General features: G+C 46.5%; 1 protein-coding gene across 1 annotated transcript; it reads left to right on the top strand.

Annotated features, from left to right (window-relative positions):
* The first annotated feature begins 36 nt into the window (after positions 1 to 36).
* On the top strand, positions 37 to 9,893 carry ARPC4 (actin related protein 2/3 complex subunit 4). The gene is made up of 6 exons (XM_054595847.1): positions 37 to 166; positions 2,896 to 3,014; positions 4,480 to 4,591; positions 5,641 to 5,736; positions 6,704 to 6,874; positions 9,011 to 9,893. The coding sequence occupies exons 1-6, from the start codon at positions 164 to 166 to the stop codon at positions 9,014 to 9,016; spliced, it is 507 nt and encodes a 168-aa protein (XP_054451822.1). The 5' UTR covers positions 37 to 163; the 3' UTR covers positions 9,017 to 9,893.
* Positions 9,894 to 12,882: the final 2,989 nt, after the last annotated feature.

Here is a 12,882-nt window from a genome sequence, read left to right as displayed (position 1 = left end):
CAAAGGACCAAGTGTTGCAAGGCTCCCCCTCCCCCACTCGGAGCATAGATGGTAACGTCCGGAAGTCCAGGCGGAGACTGCGGCTGCGCTTCTCGCGAAAGGGCAGGCTTCACGGGCCTGGCCACTTCCGTACTTCCGCTTTCCGGCCCAGCCAGCGCCCGCGATGGTGAGAGTGCCGGGACCCGGGCCAGGGACCCCCGCCCCCCGCCCCCCCAATCCCAGCTTTGCCTCAGCGCTGTGGGTCTGGGGGAGATACGGCTTTGCAACGCAGAGGCCCACGGCCGAAGGATGCTGGAGGGTTGGGGGCACGATGAGGCTGGGAGAAAGAGGGCGGGGTAGGGGCCGAAGTGAGGAAGGGTCAAGCGGGTGACACCCTAGTAAGAAGCTGGTCTGGTGGTTTCAATGTTTGGCCCTCGGGACAGGTAGGGAATACTCCTGATGCTTGGAGGAAGCCGGAAGTGATGCTTCCTAGGTTCGTGATAGTGGCTCCTAGGCACTTAGTAGGCCTCAGAATCCGTTGTAGGGCCGCCAGGTATGCAGTAGGGCCTCGTCCCCACCCAGAGTAGAACTTCACTAATTACGCCACTCTGTTCTCTCCTGCTCGCTTGACCCCACAGTTTCCCAAGGGAAGCGTTTTCATTTCCGTATCCCATTCTTTTCCATACCCCCCTACCTTGCCTCTGCCGTACCGAAGGATCTCTTTTACGCTGCCTCCACCCAAGCCTCTTCCTGCACAGAATTCAGCCGTGTTAGTCGTACTGTAGTATCTAAGGTCTGATACAGCTGATCCCTTCCTCCCAGGAAATCCTCCCTTTTGATAAATAGGGCATTCCTGGGAGTTAAGTGGTAATTATTTAGTCTCCTGGCTTTGATGACCTCGCGTGTTCCGGTGACTCCTAAATTTGCCTTCCTAGCCCCTCTTTTTCTCAGGGTTTGTCTGACTAGCTTGAAGACACCTTGATATTAGGCCTCCAGAGCAAAACTCCACTTCTCCCCTAAACTTGCTTGTCCTCGTTTGTTCCTTATACTGGCTTTATTTCTTGTGGGGTTTTTTGTTTGTTTGTTTGTTTTGAAAAGCTAGTTTATTGAGTTACTACATGAGGCTATGTCTATTTTAATTGTGAAAGGACAGGCATCACGGAGGTGGTCATCTAGAATTCAGCCTTTTCAGGTTAACCATCTATAAATTTTGACAAACTACTACAGTCAAGATATAGAACATTTCACCTCAAAATGTTCCCTCAAGTGCCTCTCCTCTCCACCCTGGGCAACCACTGATGTTTTCCCCCTGTAGTTTTGCCTTTTCAAGATTGTCATGAATGGAATTGTTCAAGGTGTAGGTTTTTTAATGTGGCTTCTTACCATAACGCATTTGAGATTCATCCATGTTGCGTGTATCAATAGTTATTCCTTTTTATTGCTGAGTAGTATTTCATTGTACTGATGGGCCATAGTTTGTTGGAAGGTGTTTTTATTCCACAGTCATTACACCTTGGGTCGGTGTAACCCCTGTGATACTCTCTGCTTGTCCTCTTCCACAGCCCAGTCCAGCTCTCATCAGCGCTCTATGAATAACCCCCTCTGCATTATGTCTCACTTCCCTCTCCAGTCCATTCTCCACAGAGCCTTCATGCAGCTGTAATCATATAACTTCCCCCTCAGAAAGCCCCAGCAGTTCCTTACCATGATAAAAGAAAAGCTAAACTCAGTAGCCTGGCATTTGAGATTCTCCATGAATCTTCAAGCTGCTATTGCAGAGTCATCTACTCAATCTAAAATATTTCCCATATCCAGCAACATTGTACTCATTACTACTTCAGAACTCTTAATACCCGATTGTGTTATCCTGGCCTTACTTAAAGTATTATTTTATTCATTCATTTATTGTACAGAAAATGAATAAGGCACTATATACATATGTTAGGTACTAACAGAGCTAGGTGTAGGATAATGTAGATTTGACTAAAATAGACATGATCCCTTGACCATGAGGCTTACAGTCTAGTGAAGGAGAGGTCACTTTACTAAACATGTATGAAGAATGTGTCATTGTAAGTTATGAGAAATGCTATGAAGGGGAAATCAAGAAAGACTTCTCTGAGGAAGGAAGAGGTTTTCCCTGAATAAGCCAACATGTGAAGGATGACTTGGACAAAGAGAGGGTAGCAAAGCCTGCAGATAGATGGTTCAGCATATGTGAAACCCTGAGGTGGGGAAGAACTTGGTTAATATATGGAAATAAAGATAAGGTAGTATAGCCAGAAGCTGTTCCTCCTAGAGGGACTTTCATTCTTCTTTTTCTCATTGTAAAATTCTAATCTTTCTCTGTCTTCAAGTCAAAGCTGATTTCTTCTACAAATAAAACTTGTAAGTCTATATCACAGTTATTCTTTATATCACAGTGAGCTATTTAAAGGTAGACATGGTATTAATCATCTTTGAATTTTCAGCAGCTATCTCAATGCATAGCACATTGTAGGCTTACCCGTCTTTTTGCTTCAGAAGTTAGATTGAGGACAATTATTCACCTATATGCCTCTAGACTGGAGTTTCCTAACCTCAACACTTTATAGGGCTGAATAATTCTTTGTTGTGCATTGTACAGTGTTTAGTGGTATGCCTAGCCTCTGTTTTTTCAATGCCAGTGGCACACGTCCCAGGTAGTGCCAGTGAAAAATCTCAAAATTGCTGAGTGCCCCCTGGTAGGCAGATTGCTCCGCTGTTGAGAACACTGGTCTAGACTTAGAATGGAAGGCACCTTGAAGGCCTTGTCTTTTCTGTTTACTTTGGTGTTGGAGAGCCCAGAACCCACAGTACTGCCTGCCTCCCAAGTAGCTAGAGCATGGGGCCAGTGGTTTTGGTGAAACAGATTATGATCCTCTCTTTTGCCTACAGACTGCCACTCTCCGCCCCTACCTGAGTGCCGTGCGGGCCACGCTGCAGGCTGCCCTCTGCCTGGAGAACTTCTCTTCCCAGGTTGTGGAACGACACAACAAGCCGGAGGTAGAAGTCAGGTAGGGAAGGAGGAGGTCAGAGTGGGCGTGATGGGTGCAGCCTCAGAAATGGCTGTTGTCTAGAATGTGCTATCAACTTCCATTCTGGAGTTGTCTGGATGACAACAGTTCACATATTTTGTCTTGCTGCCAGATGAACAATGATTCTTAATTTGGAGTTCAGAAAATAGGGTCAGTGGGTTGACAGGACAAAACCCATGGGAGAAGCTTCTCTGGAGCCAAGATTGCTTGACACAAGGTAGGACTTCTCAGAGTAGAGCTGTTTGTGAAGTACCTCCTGTGGTATGTGGTATTGCTAAACCCACTGGCAGCTGAAGAAGAGGACGGAGCATTTGGTTATCTGAGATGATATCTCCATTCTTTTCTAATTTAAAGATCAAGGATTTTTTTTTAAAGATTTTATTTATTTATTTTTTGGGGATTAGGGAAGGGAGGGAAAAAGGGAGAGAGACATTGATGTGCGAGGGAAATATCGACCAGCTGCTTCTCGCACCCTGACTGGGAATCGAACCAGCAACCCTTTGTTTGCAGGCTGGTGCTCAGTCTACTGAGCCACACCAGCCAGGGCAAGATCAAGGATTTTTTTTCCTCACCCAGCCTGGACTTAGTATGTCTCCTGCAAATATTCTGCAGTTCTGCATTTTGGGTTATATTCTTTTATCTAGTTTATGTTTTCTAAACAAGTTGTTCTTTCTGCCCCTTGAAGTTCAACCTGGGATATATAGATATAACTGAGATACGTGGTATTACCACACTATGTTGATAGGATTTGAATTTTTTAAAAATCGCAAGATGTTAGCATGTGTCATGTTATGTTACTTGATGTATATGGTTTCTACTAGGCATTTTAATAGGATAACTGCTCACAGACTCCACCACCACAGTTAATTACCATTCCATAGATCTAGGAACCCAGAGGCACAAGAATGGGAACTGAATTGAGAGGGGTCTTAATGCTGAATAAGCGAATCATTAGGGATTGATAATTAAAACATATCAAACTGTGTTAGCTTGTCCTTTTCTCTAAGGTAGTCTCTCCTCATTCCTTAAATGATATGTGGGTTTGCCTATAGTTACTAAATTAAGAACTGTCATTTGTAAAGCCAGACCTTGTGTCTGGGGTGCTATTGCACACTTGACCCTCTTTGATCTCTTTCAGTCCTTGCCAGTGAAATCAGAAAGAGCCATTTTACAGATGAGAAAATTGAGATTCCAGTAGGGTAACTTTCCCAAGGAAAATAACAGAGGAGGCAGGATTTCAAAACCTTTCCACCCTGACTCCAGAGCCTGTGCTCTTTGCATTGGAGAATACGCTCACTGGTCCCCTTCTTAGAACACCCCTGCCTGTCAGTCTCATGTTCCTTGGACTGTGGTCTCAGAGAGTGATTCTAGGACCTGCTACGGGGTTTCCCTGACCGTTCTGTTCCTCTCTAGTACAGCAGCCTTTGTGACATTGTGTTTTCAGGAGTAGCAAAGAGCTCCTGTTACAACCTGTGACCATTAGCAGGAATGAGAAGGAAAAGGTTCTGATTGAGGGCTCCATCAACTCCGTCCGGGTCAGCATTGCTGTGAAACAGGTGAGCTCACCACACAACCCGTGCATCTCCAGGAAGCCAGGGATCGCCATCTGAGAGATCAGGGTGGGTGGAAAACCAGGACTTATGTCCTTGAATGCACCCAGGAAATGGGTAGAATAAAGAGCGAGCAACTCTCTCTTTTAGGCTTGCCCTGGAATAAGTCCAGTTCTGAAAAATAAATAGAACCAGTACCAATTTGATAGTCATAAACTCTGAAAGTAAGATGTGGGGTGAAAAAACAAAGTGCAAATTTCTTATGTTTCCTCAAACAACATTTCACAAATGTCTGACATTCCCGCCACTCCTATAATTTTTGCCATATTTATGTACTACCTGGACAGTTTTTACTTAATAGGTTCCTTTAAATTGGATTAGTTTCTTTAATAGAAACACAAGTAGGAAAACAATACCACTTGTCAAATGGAGGGAACTCTAAAAAATAAACAGAATGAAAACAAACCAGTGATTCCGTTGCCTATAGAAAGCTCTACCCCTGGGGCCCACTGTCTTTGTTAAGAGGAGATTACCAAATGTGGGGACTATTTAGGGCATACCAGTACCCAGCTGCAAACTTTTTCTTTTAGAAATCTTGAGAGCTTAGGGAGAAACTGGGGATTGTTTGATGTTCAGAGTTATTAAAGTGGAGGTCACCTAAGGTTATTTCTGATATCCTAGGTGAAGTAGAGCACAGACTCTGAAAAATGTAGCACTAGTGAAATGAGAAAGGGAAAGGCATCTTTGAAAATAGGTGAGGACTCTGGAAGGAGAAGATAGAAGACACAGGCTCACCAGAATTACCTCTCTGGATGGGCAGAGATGAGATCATGTTACAATGCCCTGTTGGAGAGGCTCTAATGTTGTAGACTTCCCGCTTCAATTGGCAACGAAGCGCCCATGATTCAAAGGTCAGGCAGTGATTGCTCCCGGTACCAAAGCCCACTGCCTCCAGTGAGCCTGGGGGATATTAGGTCAAAAGACCAGGCTACAGGTTTCTGTTGGCCTAGGGTATCAACTTTAGGGAAACAGTGTTTCTGCTTTGCTCTCAATAGGCTGATGAGATTGAGAAGATTTTATGCCACAAGTTCATGCGCTTCATGATGATGCGAGCAGAGAATTTCTTTATCCTTCGAAGGAAACCAGTGGAGGTGAGACCATGTGATTCATGTGATCATAATACTCAGGATTCTATCACTGAATCCCCTGTCACTGGCATGGAATTGTTTCTAGAATGAGGATTGCTACATCTCCAACTGTAGGGCATCCACCCACTGCTTGATTTCAGAGTTGACCCTCATCTTAGCTAGATTAGGGGGGATCAGTTTAGAAGTTAGGTCTGCTTCAACTATGAAAACAGCATAAAAGAGCAGACACATTGTTCGTCTTCCGAGAGCCTATAGTCTAGCAGCAGAAAGGACACAATGAGTCAAATCATTTCTGAGCTTTGCCCCCAGCCGATTTCATAGTCTCTCAAAGATACAGTTGACATTGGGTCAGTTGTTGCTGACTTTGTACCTGAGTCCTCTCCACAGACTCCCTGTCAGCTTGACTTAAAATATCCTCAGTGACCGAGCAACTACCACGCAGAGGAGCACACCCCATCATCAGATATGTCAGATGTGTTGGAGACGTCCTCATTCTGAGCTAAAGTCTTTCTCCTGGTTACAGATCTAGCCTCCGAGGCCACCCATAATAAGTAAAATTGCTCTTCCACACACAACCCATCTGACAGTTACAGACTCCATTCCATCCCTCTTCCACAGCATTTCTTTTCTTCAGACTAAATGTTCCCTGTTTGATTAGAGTCTTCTATAAGATTTCAAGTCCCTTCACTTTTCCTTCTGAATGCAACTATTTGTGCCACAATTAGTCTTCCCAAGACATCTCATTTACACAAAACCCTCAACTGGGTTCAGTTCATTGGATCCAGCCAACATAGACACCCCACCAGAGCAGGTGGGCTACTGACTGAAAGGAGTGTCGCTTGAGAGACGATCACAGCCTGCTGGAAGCATGTGACTGAGTGAACCCAGAGGACATAGCCAGCTAAGTTCCCCTTGGGATGCTAATATTCTCCTGTTTCTTCTCTTCCTCCCTGCTGTCTTCCTTCCCTAGGGGTATGACATCAGTTTTCTGATCACCAACTTCCACACAGAGCAGATGTATAAACACAAGTTGGTGGACTTTGTGATCCACTTCATGGAGGAGATAGACAAAGAGATCAGTGAGATGAAACTGTCGGTCAATGCCCGTGCCCGCATTGTGGCTGAGGAGTTTCTCAAGAATGTAAGTAGGGGCCTTCCTGGTTTCCTTCCAGACATAGATGGAACCATGGGTCCTGTTGAGAACTTAGCATCTGGAGGGAAAGTGGTGCCAATATGTGAATATTTCCTGAGGCCTCTAGGATCTCTGGTGGGTGGCAAATAAGCCAGGTGTCTCAGGGCTGGAGGACCTGAGCTTCATCTTTGAGAGCCACAAGGCATTTTCCATAACTAGGTGTCGGGGGGATACCTCTCTCAGTCTTTTATGGGAACTTAGATGCTAATTTCTGCATCTCGAAATGTACACAGAGTCCTTCCCTATATCTAGTTCAAACCCCAAGTGAGTCAAATTAAATCCACATGTGAATTTTCTAGGAATATAGGACAGTTAATCATAGTGTAATTCCACTTCTTAAACAGACTTAAGTATTTTCCTTCAGGGTCTGTTTCTCAAGCTTAAAGTCACGATTTCTTCAGCCTGTTTTCCATCACTTTCCTGGCCTAAGTCCTCTGGATCCCTCTTCAGTTGTTTGTGCCTTCCTAATTGAAAGGACTGCAGTCCTCTGAAGAGGAGGAATTGTAAACACTGATGAACTGATGACACAGTTGTTCTTGTTTAGATGTTCAGGACATGCCTTCTTATTTTTCTTTTTCCAAACAATCTTTAGTTTGTTGACATGTTCCACTCACAGTTGACTGTGATCCTTAGATGGTGCACTTAGTGTTTATTCCTACCAGTGCATACAGACCCAGCCCAGAAAGCCCAGATTCCTAAAAATGGAAATTGCATCCACTTCTCCTGGGCTTTAATTATACTGAGGGCAGCCAGCGTACCAAGTAGCTGTACTGTGCACATAGGGTAGCATGCTTGTACAGATCACACAGGCTGTGCACTCACACTACCTGGGTGTGAGTCCAGGCTCCACTGCCTACCTGGGCATGGGGCATGGGACTGAACCTCCCGGCTCTAAGCCTGTTTCCTCAGTGGCGAAATGAGGAGACTATGAGTAATTAATCTGAACCTTTTCAGTGTGGTTGAACAATGAAGAAAAGTATGTAAAGCATATCATCTGGCATATAGTAAATGTTCTGTGTATTGTAGCACCAGTAGGAGCCTTTTGGATTCAGCTGTGAAGAAAGATAGTCCTTGTCTCAATTTAATAGTTAGATCTTTCATGCATCAATTATTTTTATGATAATTATACTTCCATAGTTATACAACTAAAAGTACATTCACATGTCTCACTTAATACCTTCAACAATCTTTGAATCAGGTGTTACTCCCCATTTTAAAGGTGAGTAAACTAGGACTCTAGAGGTTAAATCATGTGCCCAATGTCCCTCAGCCATCACATGGGAGAACCATAACTTGGAGCTAGGTTTCAGACTCAAAGATCTAGAATAGTACTTCATCATCTTGTGCGGGCACACACTCAGATGCATGCCAGGGCCGGGCAGGTAATGTACATGAGTGAAGTAGGTTGCGTAGGGGCCTACTATGCACATGCCTCACCTGAAGAGGATCACCAACACAGCTTGATCTTACAGCTGTTCAAAAGAAACCCAGAATCTTGTTTGTATTCAGAATCTCTCATATCAAGGTTGGCCACTAATTCACATTCTTTTAAATACTGTGTGGGCCTAACACTGCTCATTTTTGGGCTAGGCCATTTGTTGGTCTGTAACCTCTGGTCTGTAAAATGCTCAGGGCTGTTCTTGGCACCATGGGGATACTTGGTGGCAGAAAACATTTCAAGGGCCTGCCCTGGTTGGACCACACAGAGCTTGGCACAAAGTACTCAGCTCTCTGAGTCCCCAAACCCTTGCACCTCTAAAGAAGGCAGCCTCTGTTCACCCAGAAGGTGCTGCAACAGTGTTTTATCACAGCCTCTGTGCCATGGCCAAGGGCAGCTGTAGAAAAGCCCATAGCGCCTATAATATCTCTGCCTTGTGTGGTGCTGGGTTTAGGACCAGTGTTCCAAAGGTCACTGCTGAATTAGAAAGAGCATACCCACAGGGGTGTCCTGGGACCTGCCCCTCAAAGATCTGAGCAGAGCGGCAACTCTCAGATGAGTCTACCTCCGCCCACCCCCTACCCCAAAGCAGGCCTACCGGGACACAGCAGTAACTATCATTCATCACCTCTTGGTTGTCTTGACAGTTTTAAACATCCGGCTGGATCTCGTGGCCTTCCCCCTCAGAATCCCGTGTCTCTGCGAAGTCGTCCTGGAGTTACTTCTCGGAGCGGCCGTGGAAACAGAGGAGGGGAACTGGGTTGGGGTGGGCATCAGATGTGGGAGGGGGGGTGGTGTGCTTGCTAGCTGGCAACAAAGCAGCAGTGGCCCTGCCCCAAGGCCACACGTGCCTGGTCAGGCTGGCTTCTGATGTTCAGTCCCCTGGGCTGGGACAGATTTTTTTTAACGTCTTGAAACTTAAACTGTGCTTGTAGGAGACTGTAATCTTTTTGTCTTTTTTTTTTTTTTTTTTTAAACAAACAATCTCCACCTCCAGTGGCTGTGACTGGTCCCAGTGATTGTACCTTATTGGTCGCTGTGGTCTGGGCGGGCCTGGAGCCAGAAGGCGACTACTGTTCCTCCCCCAGTCCACCCCATAAGGGGAGGGAGGGAGGTTTCAGACTCTAGTTCCTCTCCTTTGCCCTCTTACTCTCAAGCCTCCCTGGGCCCAGCAGAAGCAGTGGCCGGCTTCCTGAGCTCTGCCTGAAGATGGCCACCCAGCACTGGTTGGGTACAAGGGCTGAACCAGTGGCCACCGGCCATGCCTAGGAGCTGGAGCAAGAAAGTCAGGTGACCTCTGGCCACAGGGGCCGCTTCAAGCCCTCCCAGCTGAGAGGGGCCACTGTTTCGCCTTGTCTGTCAGTGCAGTGCCTGTGCTAAAGGTAGAGAGGTGAGTCCTATCAGATTCCCGGCTGGGGCCCTTTCACCTGCTCTGGCTCCTCTGCTCCCATGCTAGCTGTACTTTTTCTTATTCCAGTGGATACCTTCCCTTGATTAAAGGCTCTTCTTGCCCCTTTGGGGCTGCATGAGGTCTGTGCTTTGTGTGCATATATGAAAGGAGGGGAGGTGGGGCTTTTTCTTCCCTAAAACAATATGGCTGGTACTTGGGCCTGGGTCCACCACCAGAGACAGTCTTACTGGTTCCTGACATTATCCCTGCCAAGGCCCCTAATCTGGAGACCTTCATTGAATGTAGACACCACTCATTTATCAAACTGCTTTCTCTGCCTATGAAGAGCTTTGGTCCCTTCTACCTCATGAGCTCATTTGGGCTAAAAGCCAACCTCAGAGTGGTAATGATCCCATTTTATGACTAGGCAAATTGAGGTTATATGAGATGTAGCAGCTTGCCCCAAAGCTAGCCACTGAATGAGAGGGTAGACTTCAAATCCCAGACTTCTGCCGCTACCAGTTTTAAGACCATAGCCATGTGTGGCTATTTACATTTAAATTATTCAAAGTAATAATGTTTAAAATTAACTTCCTAAGTCCCACCAGCAACAAACATTTCAAGTGCTCAATAGCTACTAGTGACTAATGTCTGTGGTGTCAGATGGTACACATAGATAATAGTTCCATCATTACAGAAAGCTCTCTTGGACAGTGCTAGACTTGGTGAAACCTCAAAGTAGACACGTGTTTGAATCCCAACTCTTGCTGCTGAAGTTGAGCAAATTGTGAGCAAATTGTATTCTGTGCCTCAGTTTCTTTATAAAGTGGAGATAGTTAATGTAAACAATCTTATAGTACCTGCTAATACAGGTACTGAATAAACAGTAGCTGATCTTCCTACCAGCTCACTGTCCCAAGCTGATAATTCCATTGTGCTAGACATGGGGGATGACATCATCCCTATCTTGGAGCGACTTGGGGGACTAGTAAAAGCCAGATGTGTAAATAGATACACCAGAGTTTCATATTCACTAGTGTAAGTCTGGGAGGTCACAGGTCATATATTTATGAGAGGGTGCTAGAAAAAGTTTCAAAGGGTTAGCCTTTGAGCTGAGCTTTCAAAATTTTCTTCCAGACCACCAAAGGATCTCTGGAAGTGCAGGACAAGATAATATTAAAGGGAGGAGGGGCTGGGGGCAACTTGTACAGCTATGACTTACTCTGTGACCTCCCCGTCCTGCCTTGCAGAATGAGGTGAGCCCTCCCCTAGGGCACCTGGCTGTGTTCTAGCTTTGCAGTGAATGTTAAAGGTGCTCACTGTGAAGTCGATGCTCACTACAGGGCAGCTGCTCAATTCACCCTTGGAGGACAGTGTTGCTTGGGTGAGCCAGCCAAAATTTTGTCATGGATCCATGTTCCAGGATGTGGGGCCCCTGAAACCAAATTTGCTGCCTGATAAGAACAGACTGGGTGGCTTCCAATCAGCTTGCTCTCTCCTGGGGGCATAACTTTTGGGAAGCCCAGTCACCAGCCAATGGGGGATTGAGAATGGTGACCTGAGCAGTTGGGGTTGCCTGGACAGCTAGGTGGAGGACCCACCTTCACTGACTGGACAGATCTAGCCAATGACAACACAAAGCAAGTTTTTTAAGACCAGGATACTCTCTTCCCTGGAGTCTGCCTAAATGGGCACCGCTAGAGTTTGCCTCTCAAACTTTCCATATTTCCGTGACCAATAGACAACCTTTAGGAGCAATAACATGGGCTTATGTTTAACAATGTTTATGTTGAAGAGTGGGGCCTTAGAATCAGACCTGGGTTCCAGTTCTGACTCTAATGTGTGATGATGCAAATTATTTAACATCTTGGAGCTTTATTTATCTCATCTGTGATTTTTGAGGATACGACTTGGTCACTACCTCCAAAAAGGTTGCTTAGTTTTGTTTCAATGGCTGTGCCTAATTTTGATTACATTTTTTTCTGCAGTTGACTCAAACGATGATCTGTTTTTCTATTTCTAAGTTATTGTGGGGTAGGGGTGGGGAGGAGGGTGCTCTGCCTTGATCATTGTTTTTCACATCTATCCCCAAGGGTTTGCTCCTAGCCCCATCCGTCAGGCCCTGTAGATACCATCCTGCCTCATCAGGCTCCTGCCTCATCAGGCTCCAGCCACGTTGGCTGCCTTTTAGTTCTCCAGAGAGGTTCTTACCCTTCTCAGAGCTGTTGCTGAGACTTGCCTCTCTCTGGAATGCTATTCCTCCCCTGTTCCCCAGCTAACTTCTGACCTTTGTATACTGTAAGGCTTTGGCTTAAAAGTCACCTCTTCAGAGGATGGTCTTGACTGCCTTATCCAAAACATGCCCCCTTCCTAGTTTTAGTTCATGGCCCTTATCCTGCTTATAGCTGTTTTATACTTTTGTTGCTTACATTTTGTTTCCTCTCCACTGGGCTATGAACTCCATGAGGTTAGGGACCAGCCTAGCCCATTGCGTAGCACATGGTCCTCTATCAATACTGTGCAATGGGAAGTGCTGGATGAGGAACCATGGCACTGATAGTAACTGGTAGCCCTGTGCCGTGCACTCCCACCATCAGGGCTATGCTCATCAACGGTCTCGGGCAGGTGAGATTCAGAGTCTGCCTGCTTGAGAGAGCCCCGGAACCAGCCAGCCAGCCTGAGGGTGGTGAGGAATAGTTTCCAAGGTGACAACAAACAGGGGGCGGAGCCTCGGAATGGAGGGCCCAATTAGGGCCTTCGCAGGACCCTCCCAGGAGAGAAGGCGGCGCTGGGAGGGGGCGCATGCAGAGTCCTCACTCAGCGCTGCTCCTGAGCGCAGGGGAGCTGAGGGTATCACACCAAGGCTCCGCCGCCTGGTACCGCCAGGAGGGTGGCCCCTTATGCAGCTGGCCGAGGAAACAGCAGCTGCCCGAGCCACGCACCAGTTCCCCAGTTCCATGGCCCTGGGTACGCCACTCAATGTTGACGCTACCTCCAGAGACTCTGCCACGGCCCCAGCCCACTTCTGTCTGGCCCAGTGGGGCTTGTGCTGGTGGCGAACACGCAGCCCGCAGCCCCGCCTTAGCGCACAGCCAATGCCACACCTTGGAGCCGCTCACTCACAGCATT

Source organism: Pteronotus mesoamericanus, unplaced genomic scaffold (assembly GCF_021234165.1).
Source record: "Pteronotus mesoamericanus isolate MK-2021 breed Mesoamerican mustached bat unplaced genomic scaffold, CSHL_Meso_final scaffold_54, whole genome shotgun sequence".
In the NCBI taxonomy this organism is placed as follows: Eukaryota; Metazoa; Chordata; class Mammalia; order Chiroptera; family Mormoopidae; genus Pteronotus; species Pteronotus mesoamericanus.
The sequence above is the reverse complement of the archived record's forward strand: the minus strand, read 5'-3'. Positions and strand labels throughout refer to the sequence as shown.

Coding starts and splice junctions, on each gene's coding strand:
- ARPC4 (XM_054595847.1), top strand. Junction 4,592..5,640: donor TCAGCATTGCTGTGAAACAG/GTGAGCTCACCA, acceptor TGCTCTCAATAG/GCTGATGAGATTGAGAAGAT. Junction 5,737..6,703: donor TTCGAAGGAAACCAGTGGAG/GTGAGACCATGT, acceptor TTCCTTCCCTAG/GGGTATGACATCAGTTTTCT.